The sequence below is a fragment of the Callorhinus ursinus genome, unplaced genomic scaffold (assembly GCF_003265705.2).
Source record: "Callorhinus ursinus isolate GAN/ISIS: 27379988/994484 unplaced genomic scaffold, GSC_fseal_2.0 scaffold28, whole genome shotgun sequence".
Lineage (NCBI taxonomy): Eukaryota > Metazoa > Chordata > Mammalia > Carnivora > Otariidae > Callorhinus > Callorhinus ursinus.
In genome coordinates this window covers 2,192,675-2,219,410 of record NW_027397090.1, presented here as the reverse complement: position 1 = coordinate 2,219,410, position 26,736 = coordinate 2,192,675, and the positions used below count along the sequence as shown (strand labels likewise).

Here is a 26,736-nt window from a genome sequence, read left to right as displayed (position 1 = left end):
AGATGCCTGGAGCGCCGGGCCTGCCGTTTTGCTGCCGCCGACCGTGGCCCAAGAGCGAGTGTCAGCTGGTGACAGTTGGAGCCCCCGCTGCGGGAGGGGACCGACACTCTGTAAAGAATGGCTGGCTCTGAGCGGGTGCCCTTTGCTCTTGTTTTCAACCAGGTAGCTGTGTGGGGCCTCCCGGGGCGGGTACAAAAGGTCTGACTGCCCCGAGCAAAAAGAAATTAAGTAAATTTTAGGTTTCGGTAAGCTCTTTCCTGTGCCTTTCTCTTTGGAAATACTCTGTGCTCTTGTATTTAATTAATCTATCTTTATAAAATCTACCTTTGGAAGGAGATAGTGGGCAGATGAAATTACCCTAATATAGAAGTGTCAGGGGAAGCCTAATGTGTATTGGCATTTTAACAGGGTTCAACACCAGACGAACGTATGATCCTCTAACTCCGGAATTCCTGATAGTCAATGAGCTGGCTGGGGAAAAATGGTGGGCGGGGGGGAGGTATGGTGGTCCTCTTCATTGTGAAGGGCAGTCCTGTGCATTGCAGGATGTTTAGCAGCATTCCTAACCTCTCCCATTGGGTGCAAGCAGCACCTCTCCAGTTGTGAGACCCCAAAATGGCTCCAAACATTGGCAAATGTTCCCTGGGGGTGGAGGCAAAAGCGCCTCCCACCAGCTTTGTTGAGAACCTCTGCTCTAAATATAACCATGTAGGTGGTCAGTTGCTCTGTCAATATACATCACTAGCTATTCTTACCAAGGAGCTTATAATCTCACTAAGGAATTCAGATCTACACTGAAACTATTAGCAAATGGTCCAAGCCAGGCTAGAAGACGAAGTACTCGAAAGTGCCAACAGTGACAGTAACTCTCATCAGATTTCCATAAGAAGCAACCAGTGCAATCTGATAACACGGAGTGAGAATATTAATATCTAAAGAGAAGTCTCTCTTCTTCTTTAAGATGACTGCTGGAAAGAGAAGGAACACTAAGTGATCTCAAATTGGTGTGTTTTTACAGGATTTCATACGTGAAACCTTTTGCCTTCTTTCTCCTCAGCCCATCTGGACATTGAATCAAGATTGAATTAAATCTTGAAGCCATGGTGCCCCCTCCCCCCTTGCTCCTTCTGCAAAGAAACAAGCCCTAAAACATCTTCCAAATATAGGGAATTTATTGAGTTTTAATGTTTGGAGGTTGTAGCTTTTATACTCTGAACCCCAGGAAAGGAGCAAATTTCCAAAATGGAATATTTTCAGACTCCTGGATTAGGAATAACCATCACCATAATTATTATACTTACTTTTATAGCATTTATTATGTCTCAGAGACCGTCCTAAACACTTTACATATGTCAAGTCACTGAATCCACTTACAGTAACCCCAACACCGCTGAAGAGTGCACTGTTCTTATCCCTACTTAAAAGCTAAATAGACCGAGGCCTTGAGAGCCCCCACGGCCAGGCAGTGAGAAAGCAGTAAATCTCGGATCTCAATCCTCTTTCAAGTTCTAAGCTCTTTTTGCTAAAATCGCCAATGGAAACCCAAGTCTGAGTAACCCTGGATACTCCAATATCTTTGGCCTCAATTGTAAAAGCTACTGAGCTAGATGGTTTGTAGAGATCCTTCCATCTCATGAGAGATGGTCAATAAATATTTAGCCCTGGAAATTTCTGCCATGAGATATTCAACTCAGGGACAAAAATGTCCCTCACCTTAGCTTGACATTCAAAGCAAAGTGTGGCAGGACAAACACCAAGCCTGGGACCAGAAGACATGAGCTCCAAGGCTTTCCCCACCCTGTACGAGATGCGGCTAATGTTCGGTTTCACTGGGAGACAACAGACTAGTTAATGCTAATGGCCAAGTGGCAAGAGCAGTACCAGCTTTCTCTCTGAGGCTTTCCTTTATCACGAGAAGTATTTTTCTGAAGGAATCCCTCTGGACTTGCGGTCAAGGCATCCATCCATTCCACAGGTTCTGATTGCAGCTAACCCTGTAGCTAAACCACTCGGGAGTCCAAACCCACCTGTGCATTCAGAAGCCTCTGGGGACTTCAGTGAAGTGGGCTCGGGCTGGCTGCTGAAGCCCCTGGCATTGGCACCATAGAGACTTCTTCCCTTGTCACCTTGGTTATGGTCTGCTAACACTGTGTGGAGAGTCTGGTTCAACAGTGAAATTCTGAGCAAACCCAATCTGAGGACAGCCAAGTGGAATGAGAGAGCGAACCCAGAGAACCCCTTACCCCTGAGTGCCATGCAGACTCTGATAACACGGGAAGACAGAGAGTGAAGTTTGCCTTGGCTCCTTGAACCCCACTGGAGAAACACCCTGTATGAACCGTGCGACACCTGCTGTTCAATGCGAATCTGCTAAATGCCACAGAAAGGGGCACAGCTGCTGGAGAGAAGAAACAGGAATGACAAATGTCCCTCAATGTTCACGCAGCTTTATATTTCAGGCAGGCAGAAGGTTCGATAAGAATGCATAGGTTTCTTATCTCCTGAGACTGTGATACTCCTTCAAAAGAAGAACACAGATGGTAATAATTCCAACAACAATTACCCTTTTTCTCACAGTGTGAAAGATAAAGAAACAAAATCTTCATGGGGACGGTGTACTTGGGTGATCAAAGAGCAACAAGCATTATTTCTGCTCCCTGTGCTGTGTACCAGTTAATGGGACTGAATAATAAGCAAAATGCCTGGCACTACTGGAGAAATTTCAGGTGAGTTTTGGAATTTAGCATATGGCTTGGGGTATGAAGTATTCTGTGTTAATTTCAGTGTTTCAAGTGATATATAGCATTCCCCAAGAGCAGACTGACAATTTATCTTTAGTTTTTCTAAAGGTACTCTGGATGAGAGGAGAAAGAAGAAGAGGTCTACTGATGAACACTCATTCTGTTCTGTCTGATGACCAAAAGAATGATTTTTATCCAGTTAGGTGTTGGTTCCTTTGTGTGCTCAGTGCCTTGTCTCAACCCAAGACTCAAAAAAACACACTCTCAACTGAAACCAGAGACCAGGGCCTGCCAGACTCAAAAAACAAAACAAAACAAAACAAAACAAAAAACAGGGGGCTTATTATCAGTGTCAACAACAGGCCTTTGTCAAAAAAAGGCGTCTTCCCCCAACTGTCTTTCCCCTACCGTCTCTCCCCTTGGAAAGAGCGCTACTTCAGTGTGAGTGAGCATCTGAAACCCCAACCTGCGACTCATTCAGCTGGATGGCTCAGACCACCTGACAATCCAGCTCCGACGTCTTAGGAGCTTTTCCTCTGGGTTTGACAAGTCCCACAGCAAGACCTCCCTACTTAGATGGGAGAGGACCTGAACAGCATGGGACCTCTGATGGTTTTAGCGAATCTGAATTAAGACGAAACAAAACAAAAGATTATATATGTTTTGTTATCTGTGCCAAAGGAACTCTGACTGAGTGCTGGGCAATTTGGAAATGGAAATTGCTTTAAGATGTTTATTTTCCAGGGCGTGAAAAATCAGACATTATTTCGCCCAGTTCATCCCTAGTTTTTAATTTCTGGGCAGCCTTTGGTGGAGGCCGGGGCGGGTGGGGGTGGGTCTAGCCATTAACTCAGTTCAACGGACAACTCAAAGATGAGACAGGGAGAAGTGCTGGCGTATGAACACTGTGCATTAGGAACTCAGTTTAATGAATACATAACCTAAGTGCAAGCTCTTTTAAATTCGATGCTGTCTCTTCCCTTTTAGTAAGCTGACAGCCTATTTAAGGGATGCGGGGGCAGTGAGGGGATGGGGAGAAATGGGGCATACATTAAACCTAAGTTTGTGCTGCCACGGCTTCAATGATTAGTTTCTGACCATCCTCATCGGGCATGTCAGCCTGGCACTGTTGGGGAAGTGAGGCAGGAAATCAGCTGCTAATTACAGTATGGATTAACAAGCCGCAAATTAATCAGGAAGAGCAAATTCAGTGGCATTTTTTTTTTTAAGAGAGTTAAAATTATTAAGAGCAGAGGCATCAGCTGAAATGAAGTTTCGCAGGGAACTTAAGATATATATTCCTCCTGTAGGTGCCACATGCCCCGCAAACACAGGGGAGATCTTAGGATGGCCACAGCTCCCTGGGTGCAGGCAAAAGTTTTCTGACCACTGATCTCTAGGTTTAGTGGAAAGGACCGGCTACATAATTTGCAGGACCCCGTACAAAATGAAAATGCGAGGCCATATTCAAAAAATTAAGATGGAGTAATCAGGGCATTAAGCCAAGCGTGGGGCCCCATGTGATGGCACAGGGCTGCACACCTGTGAAGCCAGCCCTGCAAATGAAAGAAACTCTGTATGTTAGACCATACAAACGGAGTGGTATTTATGGCTGAAGCCATTTCTCATAATTACTTGTATCTTAACTTGAGTCACAGAAGGGGGAAAAAAAGCTGCCCCTAGACTTCCCAGACAAAAACAAAATAGAGACCCAACCCTGATGACTGGGGGGTAAGGGGGCAACTATTTCCAGTCCCCAGCTGGTGCTATCCCATATTCCCTGCTCCTCTCGATGCCTGGGTTGGAACGCAGAGTAAGAGCCCAGTACACAGTGGACTACCTTCCCATTGAGAGCTCTCATTTACCAGTGAAAGCACAGTGCAATGCAGACTGGGAGCCTTTGAAAATCACGACACACATGAACAAATTCATTTTATATTGTACTTAGTCCAAACACATGTGCGTGCGCACGCGCACACACATATACACACACACACTGGAAACAAGAGTTTCATGAAACAGTAATTCTCCAATAATACCCTTTGATCTTTTCTATTCAATTTCATTTAAATCTATTTTATTTAATTTTTTAAAGATGCAGCTCATGACCCGCCATATGGAATTCTCAACCCAATAATGGCTGTGATGTGTTGAAACCCGCAATCGGAAAACACCATTATAGTGGCTATTGTTTTTCTCTGCCAGATGTGTTCCCCTTCATGCCCTCTAGTCTTCTAGAAACAAAATCTGCCTCTGACCATGGGTCAACGTTAATTCACACTGAGATGATCAATAGACCACATCCCCCTACTCTGAAATTTTCAATTTGCACATGAAGTGGAGACTCCTTTTTCTCTTGCCTTGCTGAGATGGGCAGATACGATTCGGGGCTATTTGACCAGAGAAAGAGATCCCCAGGCCCATCCCTGGTTCAATGAGCCTCTAAGGCCGCTTCCTGGGTGCATAAGCCACTATGTGCTTGAGTTAGTTTGCAAGAATTTTTGTCTTTTTCAAGCACAAAGTCATGACTAATACAAACACTATGATAAATAAAACATGGAAGTAGATAACAAATATGAATAGGAGTAGCTGTATTTTAAAAGCCATATTGATTTCAGTTCCCTGTTTGGCATTTTAAAACCTTTTCCTCCTATTATTCTGAAAGGAATTTTCTCAAACAAAAGCTTCTTTGTTTTTTAGCATTTGCACAAATAACACTTTTCCCCCTATTTTTATCTTATTGAACAAATACTAGTTAAGTCTATTTCTCTGGCTGTAAGGCATAAATGTCACATCAAAGAGCTCTCTTGAGGACGACTGAATTAGCCACAGAGGATATTGTTTAGAAATGAAAGTTATAACAGCATTTCCTTTACCATTAACATTATTGATAACGTGAACTATCACTTACTGAATCTCAATGTGCTCCATCCAGTAAGTTTAGATGGTACCTATTTTAATAATCCTCATGACACTTTGAGACAAATAATATCCTCACTGTGGACCAAAGGGAGGCAAGGCACGAAGATATTAATCTCTTCCAGATTATCCAGCCTGAGATGGGTAGAGCTGCATTCAAACCAGGACAATCTGACTCTTTCTACTTCCCTGCTGCCTTTCCAGGCACTGTCTTGAAGCTGTACATCGAAGCTGCCCACGTCCCTCCTTCAACGAAATCCCTGTTCATCTTATTCCTTTCCTCAAGTGACAATTCCCATCACAGGAATCGGCAATTCAAAAAAAAAAAAGAAAAGAAAAGAAAAAATACAGCCTTCATTCATTTCTTCATAGGTTCATGTGTAAAAACATGTTGGAGATGTCACTGCGGCAGATTTAACTGAGGCCACAGAAGGTACAGAGACCGGCACTTACTCATGCCCCTGCCTCTTACTCTAACCCCTCCGAAGAAAATTTCATGCAATCCGGACCTCCTAGGAACCACTGCGCCTGGAGTTCCATCACATGTGCTGATTCTCTGGAGAGTAACAAAGCCACTGATAATGATCTTAGGCTTTATAAAGTGCAGATTCCCCACCAAAAGACAAACTCTTCTCTTCCGGAAAAAAAAAAGGGGGGGCGGGGGGAGAATCAGATGATATTCAAGAAAGACCTCAGCTGGTTCAATCCGGCCACCACAGTGGTCCAGGCTCCTCTGGCTTGGAGCCCACAGCATTTATTTGACTGTCGACAATGTCGAGCTTTCCATTTATTTTGGGCTTTTAACCCTCTGCATGTGCTCCGTCGGAGATGAACAAACAAGTGTTGAGATAAATCCTGGCCTCATAAAACTGTCGCCCTTATTTCAATGAACTCCTTAATTTGGATTATTTCTAAAGGCTGTCTCAGTTTTCAAGGTATTTTCAGCAAATTGACAGAAAATGGATGTTTTCTACTATGGCTAAGCTGCTGTGACGAGTCATCTGTACCAATTTCTTTCCTCACTTGAATCCCCATCTTATCCTTCTGAAAGCAATTAGGAAAAGAGAAAGCAGCCCAAGGTTTATTTTTGCTTAACCAGATTTCAGTTGATAAACATTCTAAAAAAGATTTCTTAATTTGACTTTAAAAACATCTATCACTTCTTTAGTCTACACAGTATATATGTCTATGAAAAACATTAGAGATGCAGATAAGACAAACGGAACACCAAAAAACAAAACTGCCCTTAATCCAACCATTTGGAGATAATCCCTAACAGTTGCATTTTAACTAACCTTCCAGACGTTTCTGTATGTGTCAGTAATAAATACCTGTGTTATATATCTTTAAAAATTAGACATGTGCTATCTATGGTATTTTGAAATCATTTCTTTACATCAATATACAGGGAGCCACTTTCTAATAACTGTACATCTATATTATCATTTTTAGTCCCTCATAGCATTTTATTTTCTGGATAAACGAGTTCCCCTGTTATCCAAAAGTTTACTTTATGCCACTTTGTTTTTAGGACAAACCATCCATACCTGTTTTCGCTAACCGAAAGAAATCTGAAGAGGATTTTCTGCTTTTATGAAGTTGTAAATGCATCTTTGCTTTATGCCATTTTGGCTTCTGAAAGGTTTTAGAAAAGGCAAGGGTATTCTTTCAATGAATCAGGATGGCTTAGTGATGAATCTCAAGTTGTGGCCCCTGAGGCCAACCAATGGAAGCTTATTAGACTCTCTGGCTTCACGCTCTTAGATCACCAATTAGCCTTACACGATTTACTGACCGAACCCAGGGGAGTATGTGCTATTGCTAATCCATCTTGTTGTTTCTACATTAATGCTTCTGGAGAGGTGGAACAAAGGGCTAACATCAGCCTCCAACAGGCCTCCTGGCTCCATAATTTTAAGAACCTACCACTCAAACCATCCGGGACTCCATTAAGGGGTACCTGCCAAGTGTTACTTGGTTCTTGCCTTTCCTTGGGCCCTTCGTGGCCATTTTTCTGCTGTTACTTTTTGGGTCTTGCCTGTTTAACTTACTTGTTGAATCTGTATCCTCTGCATTACAATAGCTCCTTTCCAAGCTGATGTTTGCACAGGGATTCGAACCCATACCCACTGGGGATCAGAGAGCGAGAGAGTTCCTTAACCTCCAATGACAGACAGGGTCTATGCCCCTAATAAGCAGGAAGTAGATACAGAAGATGAGCCCCCCCCATCCACGTTCCCCTTAAGAATAAGAAGAATGAAATTTCTCAGGTAGGGAATAAGGTAGTTAGGGTCCATGGAATAAGCCCAAACAAGAAATTTGTGCATCTGGGGCACTGTCTGTTGGTGGCTATGGTTAAACTGCCTCTCTTGAGGAGCAGAATCAAAATGCAGCTAGGGTGTGGCCTCATACACAAGCCGGACTTAAAATAGAGCCCCCCCCCCCCCCCGGCTACAAAAAGCACCAAGGAGCTGCCTAAGTTGCCTTCCAAGAAATCAGGATGAGGCCCTTCCAACCAGTCAGGAGGAGGGAACTTTCTCTACATAAGCGGGCCTTCCCCTCTGTTCACAGAGGCCAGCCTAACCATTCTCTGTTGGTGCTGTGTCTCCCTTCAGCTTGAGCTATAGCCCCAATAAAGCCTAGCCTGGGCCTTTGACTCTTAGCTCTGGCCTTGTTTCTATTGTTTTAAGCCCAAGAATCCAACTCCAATAACTCCAGTAACAGTTTCACAGGAATGCTCTACTTCTGATACTGGGAGAAACCTGTACTCTGAATTTTTTTTATCCAATCTTCTACTATTAGATAATTTAGTTGTTTTCAGTTATTCACAACTATATACAATGTTGTCATGGACTATTCTCTACATATCATTGTAGAGAATAAGCAATTAAACAATTAGCATAAATCCCCAGAAGCAGAATTACTGGATCAAACGGTATAACCACCATAAAGGATTTTTACAAATTCCATACCAGTAGCAGGTTGTGCCAATTTATCTTCCTTCCAGTGGTATATCTATTTCTCTACATCCATCCTTCTTTTGAATCTCTGCCATTCTAATAGGTAAAAAAGCACTTTCACATATCAACTGTGTTCCTATGATTATGGAATGGTCAGACCTTAAAAATTCAGTTTGGAGAGGCACACATGGATGACGAAGCAAAGACCTCCAAAAATCCACCCTGCCACAAAAATGAGAAAATTGGCAAAAAGCTGTCAACATCAACTTTTTCAGAACCTTGAAATTAACCAAAGACTTGCAACAATCTGAAGAACATTTGTTCAAGAGAAATAGCCGATGTGGGCGAGAACAGTGAATTTTGGGGTATTTAACTTGCACTATTCCTATCCCCCTTTCCTAGCTCCACAACAGCCCTGACAACCAACTGCCTCCCAGCCACAGCAGCTGTGAGAATCAGCAGCAAAAATATTCCACATCAATAGGCAGAGACTGATAGAAGGGATAAAAAGAAAACAAACCATGACCCAACTACACCCTGGCTACAAGAGACCCCCCTTTAGACTCAAAGGCAAAATGGACTGAATGTCCAAAGACAGAAAAAGACATGTGCAAAAGTAACCAAAAGGAGAGCTGGAGTGACTACACTAATATCAGACAAAATAAACCTTCTGACAAAAATTGTTACTAGAGACGGAGCATGAAGACTATATCCATCTTTATGATGAAGAAGATTAAATCCATCAAGAAAGTCTAACAATTATAAACATATGCACTGAAAAGTAGAGGCCCAAAATACACGAAGCAAACCCTGTCAAAGTTGAAGGGAGAAAAACAACTGAACAGCTCAAGACTTTCAATAATGGATGAAGCAACATGGCAGAACAACAAGCAGAAAGATTTGAAAAACAGGGGCGCCTGGGTGGCTCGGTCAGTTAAGTGTCTGCCTTCGGCGCAGATCATGATCCCAAGGTCCTAGGATTGGGCCCCATGTTGGGCTCCTTACTCAGCTGGGAGTCTGCTTCTCCCTCTCCCTCTGCCTGCTGCTCCCCCTGCTTGTGCTCTCTCTCTCTCTCTGACAAATAAATAATAAATAAATAAATAAATAAATAAATTTTTTTTAAAAGGAAGATTTGAAAAACACTATAAGCCAACTAGGCCTGAAAGCGTATTAATAGGCACTTGATCCAAAAGTAGCAGAGTTCACGTTCTTCTCAAGTGTTCAGGTAACAATACTCCCCAAATTGATATACGTATTAAACATCATTCCTGCCAAATCCCAGTTAGATTTTTTTGGGGAGTAGTATGCAAGAATAGACAAGGTGATCCTAAAATTTACATGGAAATAAATGCAAGGGACCATCTTGAAAAGAAGAACAAAGGTGAAAGATTCACACTTTCTAATTTCTAAACTTACTACAAAGCTCAATAATCAAGACACTGTGACACTGGCTTAAAGACAGACATACACATTAATGAAACAGAATCGAGAGTCTAGAAATAAATGCTTATGTTTATGGTCAACTGGTTTTTGACAAGAGTGCCAAGAAAACTCAATGGGAAAGAAGAATCTTTCAATAAATGATGCTGGGACAACTGAACTTCCACCTGCCAACAAATAAAGTTAGGCCTTTACCTTATATCATATACAAAACTTAACTCAAAATAAATCATAAACTAAAATGCAAGAACCACAAAACTTCTAGAAGAAGACACAGGTGTAAATATTCATAGCCTTACATGAGGCACATTTCTTAGGCATGACACCTACAGCATAAGCAACCAAAGAAAAAGCAGATGACTTGGACTCATCAAAATTAAAAAACTTTGTGTATCAAAAAACACTTTTAAGACGTGACAAGACAACCTACACAATAGGAGAATATATTTGTAAATCATATTTCTGATGAGTCTAGTATCAATTATATATAAAGGATTCTTGCAACTCAACAATAAAAGAGAAATAAGCCCATTAACAATAACCAAAAGATCTTAATAGGTATTTCTCAAAAGAGGATATACAAATGGCCAATAAAACAAATGAAAACATTGTTAGTCAACTGAGGAATCAGAACCACAATGAGATACCACTTTACCACCCCTAGGATGGCTAAAACAAAAAAGGCCGATGATAACGAGTGTTAGGATATGGAGAAATCGGAACCCTAATACATTACTGGTAGGAGTGCAAAGTGGTGTGGCCACACTGAAAATGGTTTTACAGTTCCTTAAGATGTAATCATCCAATTACCAAAAATGTAACCTCACTGGAGGTTAAGGAACTCTCTCGCTCTCTGATCCCCAATGGGTATGGGTTCGAATCCCTGTGCAAACATGAGCTTGGAATGGAGCTATTGTAATGCAGAAATTTTACTTCTAGGAATATCCAAAAGAAGGGAAAATACATGTCCAGAGAAAAAAACCGTCCATGAATGTTCACAGCAGCATTATTTGTAATAGCCAAAAAGTCTGATCGACCCAAGTGTCCATCAACTGATTAATGAATAAGTAAAATACAGTATATCCATACAATGGAATATTATTTGGCAAAAAAAAAGGAAGTACTAAAACATGCTATCACATGGATGAACACAAAAGCCCACATATTACATGATTTTGTTTATATGAATTATACAAAACAGACAAATTCATAGAGACATAAAGTAGATTAGTGGTTGCTCAAGGCTGTGGGGGGGGTGGTAGAAGGCAGAGAAAGTGACTGATAATGGGAACGGTGTTTAATTTGGGGGTAATAATAATAAGGTCCTCAAATTAGAGAGTAGTGACTTCCTGTTCCCAGTCTGTCCTGCAGGAAGTTTGGAAGTCACCACTGAGTCCTAACAAGAAGTAAAATGGTGAACAAAATGAAAAATCAGTAACTCTTCTTAGATCCATCAGAGAAGTGAGGACATGGGGCACACTGCTATCCCACGAATTAGAGAGACAGACACATGAATACAGAGAATCACAACTTACTGGAGCAGAAACTGTGAGACAAAAACTTCCACAGGGACCAACGTAGGGGGAGGAAACCCTAAACTGTAACTGACAAATTGCTGGAGGGCAAGTCTGAGCACTAAAGACTCTGGGGGAACATGGTCATAAGGAGATGGAAAAGGAGTCATTATGAAATACACCAGAGCATTCTGTTCTTCCTAATAAGGGCTGGTCTCAAGGGAAATTATTTTACCAGAGTATAAACTATTGGGGTTTTATCAGAGCCTAACTTCAGGCTGGGATAACTAAGAAAAAAAGAGAGAACACAAACTGCTAGTATCAGAAACAAAAGAAGAGGTCACTACAGAGCCCATGGACACTAAAAGGACAAGAAAGGAATACTATGGATGATTCTATGCCCACAAATTTGATAACCTACATGAAATGGACCAATTCCTTGAAAGACAGAATCTGTCAAAACTCACACAAGAAGAAATAGAAAATCTGAATTGGCTTCTATCTAGTAAAGAAACTGAATCAATAATTAACGACCTTCCCAATCAGAAAGCAGGTCCAGATGGGCTCACTTGTGAATTCTACCAAACATTTAAGGAAGAAATTATATGAATTATCCACAGTCTCTTCCAGGAGACAGTAGCAGAGGGATACATGCGAACTTGTTCTGTGAGACAGCCTTATCCTAATATCAAAAGCAGGCAAAGACATTACAAGAAAATAAGACTAGAAAATGAGAAGACAAGCTACAGACTGGGAGAAGCTATTTGCAAATGACAGAACTGATAAAGGACTGTTATCCAAAATACCGAAGAACTCTTCAAATTCAACAATAAGAAAACTAACCACCGGATTAAAAATGGGCCAAATACCTAAACAGACAACTCACCAAAGAAGATATGCAAAATAACAAACATATGCAAAAATGCTCTATGACATACAACATTAGAGAAATGCCAACTGAAACAACAAAGAGATATCACTACACACCTATCAGAATGGCCAAACTCTGGAGCAATGACAACACCAAATGTGGAGCAGCAGGAGTTTGTACTCATTGCTGATGGGAATGCAAAATGGTACAGGAACTTGGGAAGACAGTTGAACGGTGTCCTACAAAATGAAACATACTCTTAAACAATCCTGCAAACTTGGTATGTACCCAAAGGAGATGAAAACTTATGTCCACCCCAAAACCTGCACATGGATGTTGTCAGCAGCTTTATTCAAAGTTGTCGAAACCTGGAAGCAGCAAAGACGTCCTTCAGCAGGTGAAGAGATGAACACACTGAGGTCCATCCAGACAATGAAATATTATTCAGTACCAAAAAGAAACAAGCTACCAAACCACAGAAGACACAGATAAATCCTAAATGCATATCACTAAGTGAAAGAAGCGAATCTGAAAAGGCTACATACTGTAGGATTCCAACTTTATGACATTCTGGAAAAGGCAAAACTCTGGAGGCAGTAAAAAATCAGTGGTTGCCAGAGTGTAGGAGGGAGGGAGGGAGGGAGGGAGGGGGATGAATTGGAGAAGCACAGAATATTTCAGGGCAGTGAAACCATTCTGTCTACTAGAATGGTGAATACATGTTGTTATGTATTTGTCAAAATCCATAGAATGTACAACAATCCATAGAAAGGGTGAATCCTGAAGGAAACTATGAGCTTTGAGTGATCATCACATGTCAGTGTAGGGTCCTCAATTGTAACAAATGTATCAAGTGTAACAAATAAATATAACAAATCCCCTGTGGGGGAGGCTATGCATGTGTGACGGAAGAGGATCTATGAGAAATCTTCCACTCAGTTTTGCTATGAACCTGAAACTGCTCTAAAAAAATAGTCTATTGTGTATTAAAAAAAAACAACAACAATTAGATAGTGGTGACATTCGTATAATTCTATGAATATACTAAAATCCACTGAAGCATATACTTTAAGAGGGCGAATTGGGTGGTATACGAGTTATATCTCAATAAGCTGTTAATAAAAAAAAAACCCTCAATTTAATCTCTTCCACTTTCTCCATGGCTAGACCTTCTGTCACTACAGACACTGCTCCCGAAATATTCTTTGGCTCCCAAGTTAGTAACAACCTGTTCAGCTCGCTTCCTGCATGTGTCGTCTGCCCAGTGCGGCCCTGGCTCTCTGCTGCCTTCCTCCTGCTCCGTCTCCACCTCTTACAAAAACACAGCCTCTTCTGTGACTCACCAGACCAAAAGGCAGGACACAGGCACTTCCAGTCTGGGTATTGCATAACTGCTTTATTTCAGCAAAGAGCACTCAGACTTCAAAAAACAAAAAAAAACACAAAAACAAAAAATAACACCCACCATCTTCTTGATGACAGAAACAACAGTTCATCAGCAGTACATACAAACTGCAAACTTATCATGGACATAATAATGAAATCTGCAAATATAAAAAATACAAGTGTGGAATTAAAAAAGTAGACAAGTTTACAACCGAAGTGGGAGGTTTAAAAATAACTCAGTCAGTGAGGGGGGAAAAACCCCACACGCGGCTTTTCAGTTCGCTTTACATTTTTTCCCCCATAAAAGTCAGAGGATACTTTTTCCTTTTTTTTTTTTTTTTCTTTTCAGGGATTCATTTCTGTATACTTTTATGAGCCGACCAAGGTATACATATATTTTTATGACAAAAGATTGGCAGAATAACTTGATATATAGTATACAATGTATACCATTTTTATTTTACATATATTATATATTTTTATATTTGTCTAAAAGAAATATATACCTTAAAATAAAAGTTTAATATATTTCCATTTTCTCCAATGTTCCCAAAGTACATACAAGGGTAATTCCTACTCAAGTGATGTTACGATCAAGGAAAAATTACATGCTGGTGGTTATTTATGTTTATAATGTTAAAATGCTGGTGTTAATATTAGTATTTTATTTCTAAGTCTAATTAGAATTGACAAAATAAAAAAGGTGAAATTATATACGCAATATAATTCAAGACCAAAAAATTTACAGCAACTATCATGTTAAGATGGCCATTTCCAAAATATAAATGCTATGCACTATAATTGGGGGGAAAGATTCCTTAAGGAGGACATGTAAAGGACAGAGTTTAAAAGACCAATTAATTGACCACATCAAAAGATATCATTTATGGGGCACCTGGATGGCTCAGTCGGTTAAGCATCCAACTCTTGGTTTTGGCTCAGGTCATGATCTTAAGGTCATGAGATTGAGCCCAGGATAGGGCTCCACGCTCAGCACAGAGTCAGCCTGAGATTCTCCCTCTCCCTCCCCCTCGACCCCTCCCCCTGCTGGCCTTTTCTCTCTCTCTCTCCCCCCCCCCCCTAAAATAAATAAATAAAATCCTTAAAAAATATATATCATTTAAGGTGGTAAAAAAGCAAATCGTGGAGTGGCAGAAGTTATTTGCAATATAGATAACTTACAAAGGATTTGTATCAAGAATATACAGGGGCACCTGGGTGGATCAGTCGTTAAGCGTCTGCCTTCGGCTCAGGTCATGATCCCAGGGTCCTAGGATCGAGCCCCACATTGGGCTCCCTGCTCTGCAGGAAGCCTGCATCTCCCTCTCCCTCTCCCACTCCCCCTGCTTGTGTTCCCTCTCCCGCTGTGTCTCTCTGTCAAATAAATAAATAAAATCTTAAAAAAAAAAAGAATATACAAAGACCCCTAAATTAATGATTTTTTTAAAAGCAGACCAAAAGAAAACTGATAATGTAATTAAACAGGCACTTTTAAACTCTATCCTTTACATGTCCTCCTTAAGGCACTTCAATGGTAAAGAAATATACAAAGTATTCAATTTCATTTTAATCAGAGAAAGGCAAATTCACACCAGAATGAGATGCTACTACACACCCAATATAATAGCTGAAACTTAAAAGTGGAGTGTATCTATGTTGGTAAGAAAGTAGGACACACATATACTGTGGGTGCAAGTGTAAACTGTTTCCAGAGTTCAAACTGGCAGCTTAGTGGGTTGAATGGTGACCCCCCCAAAAAGGTATGTTCACACCCTTTCCTCCAGAACCTGTGAATGAGACCTTATTTGGGAAAAAAAAATCTTTATAGACATAATTAAGTGAAGGATCTTGAGATGAGATCCTCCTGGATTATCTCGGTGGGCCCTAAATCCAACAAGTGTCCTTCTAAGACAGCAGAGAAGACATGGTCAGAGAGGAGACGGCTAAGGGAAGACAGAGGAAGGGACCTGAGCTAGGCAACCACAAGAAATGCCAACGGAAGCTGAAAGAGGAAGAGAGAAGGGAGATTCTCCTCCACAGCCTTCAGAGGGAGCATGGTCCTGTTGATATCTTGATTTTAGACTTCGAGCCTTAGTCTTGGGAACTGTGAGAACAAATTTCTATTTTGTAACCCACCAAGCCTGTGATTTGTTAGAGCAACCCTAGAAAATGAACACAGGCAGTATCCACAACAGATGAACATACACATTTACTGTGAATTATCAATTCTATTCCTACCGGACAGAACATCAGGCACATATAAGCCAAAAAACATGAAAAGGATATTCATGGTGGCATTATGCACAACCCCTGCGAAGAGAAAACCACTCAGATGTCCATCAAAAATAGGATGGATACTTTGTGGCATATTCATTTAATTGAATGATATAAAGTAATAAAAATGAAAAACTTTAGTGACACACAACATGAATTTATCTAACGCTATTTTGAACACAAGAAGCTGACACAAAAGAATGTATTTAATTTCATTTATATTAAGTTCAAAAAAGGCAAAACTAATGGTGTTAGAAGTCAAAATAGTAGTTACTCCTCGGGGAAAAGGGGGGGGGAGTTGTGATTGGAAAGGGGCACAAGGGAGCTTCTAGGGTACTAATAATGTCAATTTCTCGTGGTAGATGGTAATTACATGGATGTGCTCACTCTGTGATAATACCTCAAAGTGAACACTTATCATTTACATGTGGTTCTATATATGCCTATGTCAATAAAATATTAAGAACAATAAAAAAGTCAGTAATTAATCAAATAGACAAGAAATGAGTAAGGATTTAGAAGATTTGAATAACTCAATTAACAAGTTTGTTCTAATAGATATAATATAGAACCTTGTACCCAAATATGAAATCACAATTTCAAGCACCTATGGAACATTTATAAAAACTGACCACATACAATGACATAAGCAGTGTTTTAAATGACAGTAATGGTGAGCTATACCATGTCCTGTTTATGGATGGTAAAATTCAATACTGCAAAGTTGAAAGACTAACCTCAAAGTTATCTAGATATTTATTAAAATTCTAATATTTGTTTTTTAGAATTTGATCAGGTGAAATTAAAATTTATGAGAGAGAGTAAAAGACCAAAAATAGCTAAGAAAATGCTGAAGAACAACAGGTAGGTAGATTTGATGATATCAGCATTATGACAAAACTAGTGACTTGATAACCTTTATATTGGTACAGTAGTAAACAGATCAACCAAACAGAAAACCTGAAGAAAGAACCACAGATGTAGGAAAACTTGACACATGCCACATGTATCATTACTATCAATGGGAAGGAGGACAACCAGAAGAAATAACACAATAAAAAATATACTTGCTTAAGGGTGTCAGAGAGCTGAAAAGTAAGGAAGAAGTACCAGGGCAAGATCTGGGGAAGGAAAGGTCTAGAGAAGTGACCCCATGATTTGGGGCGTCTTTTCCGAGGGGGAGCTGCTGATTCTGGAGGTGGCAGCTGAGAGCCTGAGGAAATGGGGCCCTAGTGAACCACCACTGCTTTGCACCCAGAGTGAATGTATGCCCAAGGAAACAGGTGCATGCAAGGCCTACAGCTCAGTCCTTTAACCATCAGAAGAGCTAAAATGAAAAACAGTGGCAAATAACAGGAACTTTCAGACATAACTAGTGGGAATGTACAGTGTTATGTTCACTTTGGAAAATACTTTTGCCTTATCTACTAAAGTTGAAGATACATATTCCCTATGTGCCTGAGATTCTACTCCTAGGTATATATCCAATAGAAATGTGTGCCTGTGTACACCAAGAGATATTTCTCTGAATATTCACAGAAACATTATTTGTAATAACCCCACACTGGAAACCCATGAAAAGTCTGTAAACAGTAGAATGGATAAAAGGACAGTGGTATTTGCATGCAATAGAATACTAAATGGCAATGAATGGATTATAAATGAATAAATTATATAAAATGTATAGACCTTACAAAGTATAATCTTGAGCAAAAGAAGCTAGACACAAAAGTTTATATAAAAGTTCAAAAACACACCATTTGACTCCCTCTGTATAAAAGTTAAACACAAGTAAAAACGTAAGTATAGGGTTCAGGGATATATATTTAAGTATGAAAACTAAAGAGAACAGCGAAGAAGTGACTCCCTTCAAGAACAGTGGTACCTGCTGGGGGAGGGGCACTACCAGGGTTTCTGTGGTCTTGGCATTGGTTCTTCACTGGGGTGCTGGACACACAGATGCCTTATGATAAATCAGGGTGCTATACATTTTGAATTTGTGTATTTTTCTTTATATGTATGTATATATTTCACAATTTAAAAAAGAAAAAGGTAAAAAAAAAAAACCTTCAGTAGAGACGGATGATGGATTTACTATCCAATAAATGGTATTCGATCAACTGAATAGATACATAGCAAGAAAATATGAAATCCTTAACCCCTGTCATGCTCAAATATCAATTAAGGTGTATAGAAAAACTATGGAAGGGCGTCTTGGTGCCTCAATTGGTTAAAACACCCATCCGACTCTTGATTTTTGGCTCAGATCATGATCTCAGGGTTGTGAGATTGAGCCCCGCCTCTAGCCCTGCAGTGAGTATGGAGCTCGCTTGGGATTCTCCTTCTCCCTCTCCCTCTCCCCGCCCCACTCCACCCCCACCACCCCCGCTCTCTCCCTCTCTGAAAAAAAGAAAAAAAAACTATGAAAGTCAAACCTTGTAACTTTTACTAGAAAATAAGGGATATATCTACATATTCTAGGGGAAGAAAAAATATTCCTGAAGAAAATACAATACTACAACCAATAAAAGGAAATGAGTGAGCTGACTACATTAAGATTAAAGCTCTTCCAGGGCGCCTGCGTGGCTCAGTCCTTAAGTGTCTGCCTTCGGCTCAGGTCATGGTCCCAGGGTCCTGGGATCGAGCCCCGCATCGGGCTCCCTGCTCTGCAAGAAGCCTGCTTCTCCCTCTCCCACTCCCCCTGCTTGTGTTCCCTCTCTCGCTGTGTCTTTCTCTGTCAAATAAATAAATAAAATCTTTAAAAAAAAATTAAAGCACTTCCATAAGCAACAAAGCAAAAAGACAAGCCATGCAGTGAGAGCTAATTTTTATATATATAACTGGCAAACAGTAATAACCAGAATACGTTTAAAAGGTGTATGTATCGATTAAAAAAGGACAACTCCTGGGGCGCCTGGGTGGCTCAGTTGGTTAAGCGACTGCCTTCGGCTCAGGTCATGATCCTGGAGTCCCAGGATCGAGTCCCAGGATCGAGTCCCGCATCGGGCTCCCTGCTCAGTGGGGAGTCTGCTTCTCCCTCTGACCTTCCCCCTCTCATGTGCTCTCTCTCTCTCAAATAAATAAATAAAATCTTAAAAAAAAAAAAAAGGACAACTCCATTGGGGGTTGGAGTCGGGGGAGAACAGGCAAGGGTGGGAAAAGGTAACCCACATTGAAAACCACCTCGCTGCCTGAGAAGCGTGTGAAACACAGTAGGGCATATTCACACAATGGAACTAGATGGTGGTCTAAATAAGTGAATTAAAGCCATGTGTAGTAACATTAAAAAAAAAAAATCTCAAGAACAATGCTGAGTGAAGGGAAAAAAAACACTGCAAAATGAAATCATCTAAATATAATTTACAATCATGAATAATATTAAGCATCCAATATTACATATTGCTTAATGACATATACATATGTAGTAAAGAAGTGAAAAAATATGCACAGTGCCAACTTGAAGCCAGTAACTTTTGGGGAAGGAAAGAAACGAATCCAAGGTTATGTGAGGTCTTTAAGTGCATCTGTATCATTTTATTTCTGTGAAGATAAATATTTAAAGCAAGTAAGTTCTCTCCAACTTTACGCTCACTTGTATCACTGAAATAGTTTCTAAAAACAAAATCCACTTCCTTAGCTCTTCTCACTCTTGTTCTTACACCAAGCTGTGTGTTTAGACCACTAGGTATTGGCCCAGGACCAACTTTGATGCTATGGCACCAACTTATACTGAGAGAAGCTTAAGAGACAGCCCTATGAATTCTAGTATTTGGTTTCCTGGAGGGGTATTATTGTACATGGAACTTCCTCCCTCCCACGGCATCTCCTTGTGAAGGTGCAGGAGTAGCTCAGTACAAAGAGAAGCTAACTTGTTTTAAAGATACATGAATCTTCTAAAAGGCCACGATTACCTCCTTTTATTATTGCTAAGAGATGCTTGATTACATTGGTGAACTACTGCTAGGATAGGTACCTGGTTCCGTCGCTGGCATTTTCATTCTTAATCTCACCCTCCATTCCCTACAGTCCTTTCATCCAGACTTTTCAGGTGATTGACTTTACCCTATCTTGTATGCATATTTGTAGACACATGTGTGCTTATAGCTACAAAGGTAAATTTTCATAAATTTTATTGTATAAAATTTACAACTTCTGCTCATCAAAAGACACTATTAATAACTGGCAATCTGCAAAGTAGATGTTTGCAATGCATATGACAAAAGGCTCACATTCAAAGAATATAAGGAACTCATATAAATTAGTAAGAAAATGATAGATAATCCAGAAGAAAAATGGACAGAGATGATAAATGGCAGAGCTAAAATTCCAATCTGAAATCTTGCTTTATTTTTTTAAAAGATTTTATTTATTTATTTGAGAGAGAGAGAGAACATGAGCAGGCGGAGGGGCAGAGGGAGAGGCAGGCTCCCCACTGAGCAGGGAGCCCGATGTGGGGCCAATCCCAGGACCCTGGGATCATGACCTGAGGCGAAGGTAGATGCTTAACCGACTGAGCCACCCAGGAGCCCTAAATCTTAACTTTATTTTTTAAAAGATTGTTTCAGTTGTTATTTGTAACACTATCACTAGCAACAATGACAATCACTGTTTACACCCTGGTTGTGGTAGAAAATCTTCCAAATTCTTTTCTTTTTTGGGGGGGAGGTTAACAACCTTCCCTATAATAATTACATGTATATAGTTCTAGAAATCAGATAATCTTAAATATACTCCTTGGCAATCTGCCCTTCTCATATAATATAATTCATCTTACAAAGAATATTGCATAGGGACACCTGGGTGACTCAATTAAGTGTCCAGACTCCTGATTTCAGCTTAGGTCATGATCTCTGGGTCATGAGATTGAGCCCCACGGTGGGATTCTCTCTCTTCCACTTCCTCTGCCCCTCTCCCCATTCTCTCTCTCTCTTAAAAAAAAAAAAAAAAAAAGATTATTGCATAGATTATACCAGTATGGGTTTAATGTAGGCCTTGAAGGATTTCCAATATACAGGTACACAAACAGTGTCCCCGTGTGCCCACTTACCCACGCCCTTACCAGCACTGAGTGCAGGTCTCTGCTTCTAATTCAAAGATGGTGATCAGAAAACTTCTTCCTAGCTTCTTTCAAGCCATCTGAGCAGAGAGGTGGAAGAGTATGATAATGAGGAAGCAGAAAGCCCGAGGATGAAAGGGGGAAGGGGTTTAAAAAAGGGACAGGTGGCTAAAAATGAACAAAGGAATGAGGAAATGGGAAAAAAGAGTTAAAAATATAAAAAAGTGGGATGTCTTTCAGGAAAATCCTTAGTAATCAGGCCATGAATCCAAGCCGAGTATGCCAAAGGCTGAGGAGCAAGATGAAATTTCTGGTTTCATAATTTAAGATCAACACAGGATGTGAGGGCCAATCCAACTGAGAGTGGACATCGTGAACTCAGCTCTTCCTTCCTTTTAACTACTTCTAAGTCTCCTGTAGACCTTCCCTCTGGGGTTGGAATCTTTTTCTCAGTTTTTAGTCATTTCCTCACCAACGCTGAATTTTATATGAAGAAAATTCCCCAAACTCACTTGAGTTTTTAGAGCAGAACAAAGTACAAGCTTCACACTTTTAAGGAAAATGTTCAGACTTTGGTTGTAGCCGAATAACTTCAAAATGGATTCATTTTAAAACCCAGTAGAGGAGAAGTATCTGAAGGAAATGCATATTTTAGACTATTTGTTTTAAGACAGTTCAAAATCAAATGAGCAATACAGGAACTCTGAACCACCCACCACCCGCAAAGGATCTCTGGTTGGTCTACTGTGATCTAGGATTATAACAAGGTGCATGGGGCAGAGAAGGGTATTTCAATTCCTTCTTGCAAGGGCAGGATTGTCATGTGACTTCCATGCTCCTTGGATATGTATAGTTCCCTTTACTTTTCCTCTGAATTTGTCCCTTTCTTCTGGAAGACACTGTGAAGGAGGGGAAAGCAAGCTGGTCTAAAAGGGCCTGGCTTCAGGCCTTGGGTGACTTTGACCATGGGCCTTAATCTCTCCATTCTTGTATCTTCATTGTTAGACTGCATTACCAACCAACCTGATCATCTCACCTCCCCGGGATGACGGCAGGCGAGATTCAGACGAGTGATGGTTTAAGAAAGTTTTGAACAGGCATAAAGTGCTAAGGTATTACAAATGTCTATTCTCTTTTATTTACATATTTATTTTCTAAATCAGCTGAGCCGCTCCAAGAATCAGGTTTCAAGAATAAATGTTTATGGAAAGCAATGCTGGAGAAATCTATCTTGGTTCAAAGGAACACGTGGGGTGTGGGAACTATCTCGATGTTTTATTAAAACTAAGAACCCATTATGGGTTGTGACCATTTCAAAAGGATTAATTTTAGTTAGAAGTGCACATTCAGAAAGGAAGTAGAGGAGAAAAGGCCTAAGAGTTTGAGATTCTGGGAAAAGCAGAGTCTGTAAGACAGCCCCCGAGTCAAGGTCTGAGAAGTTATTGTTGTACTGGTGCTCAGACATTCGTGTAACGGAAAATCAGAAAAATCAAGACTCAAAGAGTGTGGATACATGTTGATAAGCTTAAATGTGGTATGGGGCTGCCTCACTGTGTGTACTGGCTTTCAGGGGCACTGAAGTAATAATATAGGCACAGAAGGATTATAGTGGAGCAGTTGGCTCCCACGTTCATGTGTTATCACAGGGAAAATAACACAGCAAAGGGAATGCGCAAATCAACACAGCTCAACGATCCTGATCAGTCTCACTCTATTTGATGATATGTGTCCCTCTCTGGAGGAAAAAAATGAAGGAATTCATTCCCCAAGCCCTAGAAAGGCTGAAAATCTAGAAAGACAAAAGCAGATCTACATAAAAACCTTGAAGATTAATACACAAAGCTTTAGAAATATGAAAAGCAAAAGCAATCATCCCAAGTCCTTCAGCTGCTTTTGCCTGTGGCCTGCAGCGCATTTTCCACAGTTCTCCGGGACAGAAGGGGAGGCTGTCAGTAGCCATTTCCAGGTGTTTCTCACAAATATATACCAAGGGAGGTACCACAATGTCTGCTTTGGATTAAAGTGATGACCATCAGATTTCAAAACCAAGAACAAAAGGTTTCAAGAGTTTGTTTCAGTTTTGTCTCACCAAAACCAGAAAATCTGGGGAAGGTGGGATTCTACAGTTGTGAATTTCCCTAATGATTTAACGAAGAGGAGAGGAAATGGCATTTTCATATATTAGTTTAAGTGGAGAAAAAAACCAACCCGACATTAAAAAAATATTTTCGATGGTGTTCCCTAATTACCTAATTACCAACCGTGATGGCTGTGGTCAACATGGATGAAGTAATTAATGAGCAGTGTTGTTCTTACTATGCTGAAAGTCATTTGCAATATTACCAACAGGCTTGACTTAAGGTCTGAGAAAACAGCACCATGAAACGACTTTTATCTCACAGAATTACAAGGTAGGCTTTAAAAATATTCACAAGTGATCTGGGAGTCCTAATGGAAAAGATAACAGATTATCTTAATTTGTAGCATAATGTATCACCAAGGAATCAATGAAGCTGGCAAAATATTTTTAGATGCACATAATGCCTATACATCGAATGGCAAATTACTGTGGAGACTTTCGTTATGGTATCTGATCATCAAAACAATGTTGTCTTATTCTAATTAATATAAAATAATATACTTTTACACGAAAACCAGATATCCATGAGCAATGTTGGGTGAAAAGTGGGATAAATCATCTGTGATGTCGAGGTAACTGAAGGACTGGGTTTTTGTGGTAGAATTAGGTGATGAATTTCACCTAAGGAACTGAATTTCTTTTCTGTTTTGTAAATTTTAATGCAGTAAACTGATGAGCATTAAATCACAACATATATGTCTTTATAGATATAATGTATAAAATGTTTATCAATAAATACTTCTATTTCTCGAGCTATAAATAGTGACATAAGAAATAACACTATGTGTTCTTTTGATAAATGTCTTAAATTTTACTTTACTGGACAGAAAACTAAAGCAGAGAGATCATGACCTATATAACCAAGGCCTTCCTCTCCCCATACTCTCTATTCTAACAAAAGGATATATCTCTAATGATGTCCTTCTGGGCAAAGTTAATTTCAGGTTCCATTTTTGTATCTCTTTAGATACTCTGGTACCTAGCACATAGTAGACAAGACCTCAAAACATTTTCTCTCTTGATTCAACTTTCAAAGATATGAGAAATGCCTTATTCTGTTCCCCAGATATGCACGATATTCAAAATTCTACATCCAAGGATGACGGAACAACAAACGAACACAGATACAAAGAGAGAAATACATATGGACAGATTATAGCTAAAATTCTGATGGTAACTGCTTAATTTAAATTTTGGTAACTGATTGTTACAGATTTTAATTTGCTTAGCAGGCACTTTTCATTACAACTACAGAGGGCAAATGGCTGATAAAAACTCTTAACAAAGTTCTTTGATTCAAAAGCCCACATGCTTGCAACCCTGGAAAGATTCTGAAATGCATGAATAGGTAACTCAGCTCTATTTGGGATACTGGTTCCCAAACTCTTTATCAACCCTCCATACAAAAGAAATTGGATATGTATTTTGATAGAGATATTAATACTTGCAGAAAAAGAAAATATTTAAAAGGACCAGAAACCAGAATTCTTCTATATCAAAAAATGTATAGAATTAAAAGTATATTTTAATCAGCTATTGGAGATAGCTCATTTCCTTCTCTTTGTTTTCTATGCTATTAGAAGGATATTTAATACTTACTATTGGCATCTCCATCTGCAATTTCTGCCTCTAACAGGTTATCAGGCATCTTTTCGATTCCCCCAACACACACACGCGCTGAATTCCAGCTCAAAGCGAGTTTTCTATGCCCCTTATTATCCTCCATAGTCAACTCTGACTCATCATGGAGACTTTATCACCCTCAAAATCCCTATTTATATCTCTTAGGTCTTCATGTAATGGGGAGAAGATGACAATACTGAATCGGTTCTCCAGACAGGGATATCAGGGATATTTTTTCCAACCACTCACTATTTAGTAAAGACAAAACGATGCCACAGCCTATAGAATTCTCTAAGAGCAGAATGGCCACGTCACCAAGACACTTCTTGGCTCCACAATGAACTGATCTAGAGCCCAGCTGCAAAGTCACTCACATTTGCCAAGAGAGGTTTTGAGTACTCTTTGGGACCCACCCAACACACAAACAATGATTTCAACAAAATCAAAACAAAACAAAACAAAACAGGCTGACTCATTCCAACACTCCCAGCTCCATCCTGTAGGAAGAGGGCTAGAAAATGATGTGAGGGTTAGCCTAGGGCTTTCTATGTTACTTTCACTTTCAGAGCGTCTACACAGTGGTAAGAATATAAAATAGGCTCTAATTAAACCTCAACACAAAGACCAGCTCATACATCTGACAAAAGAGTTTACTGTTCTGATTGTATCATGTGCTACCATAGGGTTATTTTTATTGTTGAAAAAAATCCCCAATCAGTAGTTAAAAAGCAATGAAATCAGTTTACCCGATGTGCCACACCCTACATCCTCTTATTGATTTGTGTCAGGTGTCAGATATTGAAATGATAATCCATTGCCTGTCCAAAGAGCACTCACCTCATTGTCCGACTCCACGAGAACTTGATCATATTCACTAAGCGCTACTAGAAACATGATAGAGGTGACATTTTCAAAGCAGTGTATCCATTTTCTTCTCTCTGACCTTTGGCCCCCTACATCGACCATTCTGCAAGGTTAACAATATTCATATTAATAGCATATAAAAAAAAGATCAGTATAAACATAGCTTTACTTACATACACTTAGGAAAAACACTCTCTAAAGAGAATGGTCAACCAAGTCAATTCAATTAATACTTCTTGAACATCTACTAATTTTCTGTTACCTAACAATCCAAGTCAAGACATTCTGGGTAATAAACCATTGTGGTTATAAGAAAGTTATCAGACTTGTATGAAAACGGTAACTAAAAAATCCTGTGCCAAGTCAAGCAAAATGGTGTTTTACTTAACGGTGCACAGAAAAGTCAGAAACAAAATATGCTTTATTCGTGGTAAGCTCTAATGGCAAGTACTGACATCAGTTTCTTTTTCTGTAAAATGAGAATGAAGATCCTTGTGTATTTCTCAAGGATGCTAGAAAGGACTGCAAACACATTTAAAAGATACAAGATGCTATATATTTCAATACAGGTGTGTGTGATGCTTCAACTAAATGCAAACAGAACTCCACTGATAACTTTATCCATGGAGTTTTTTGACCAGTTTTCTCCTTCCAATACTGGCAATAACTTGGGACAGGTCCACTCATGTTGGGTATCATGGTGCAATTGGCCTTATACAAACAAACTTGTTAACCTGCTAAGAAGTGAAGCATATAAAAAACCAAGATGCTTCAAGAGACCATCATTTGAACTCTTTCAAGGATTTGTTTTTAACATACCAATGATGTGCTAAAAGTTACTGGTTAGGAACCAACACTGACTTCAATTAATTTGAGTTTTAATGTTTACATGAAAATATCAAGCAATAGTTGGCACTGAAGCCAAGGTTCCTCAAACTGCTCAATCCA

The 26,736-nt window shown here is 39.8% G+C and overlaps 1 protein-coding gene across 1 annotated transcript in view; it reads right to left on the bottom strand.

The window, feature by feature from the left end:
• Positions 1–26,736, bottom strand: part of GNAQ (G protein subunit alpha q) — a 303,312-nt gene that overhangs the window by 49,963 nt on the left and 226,613 nt on the right. The window contains exon 5 of the mRNA XM_025891414.2: positions 25,762–25,891. Coding sequence (XP_025747199.1) covers positions 25,762–25,891 — 130 coding nt within the window. The remainder of the gene's footprint in view (positions 1–25,761; positions 25,892–26,736) is intronic.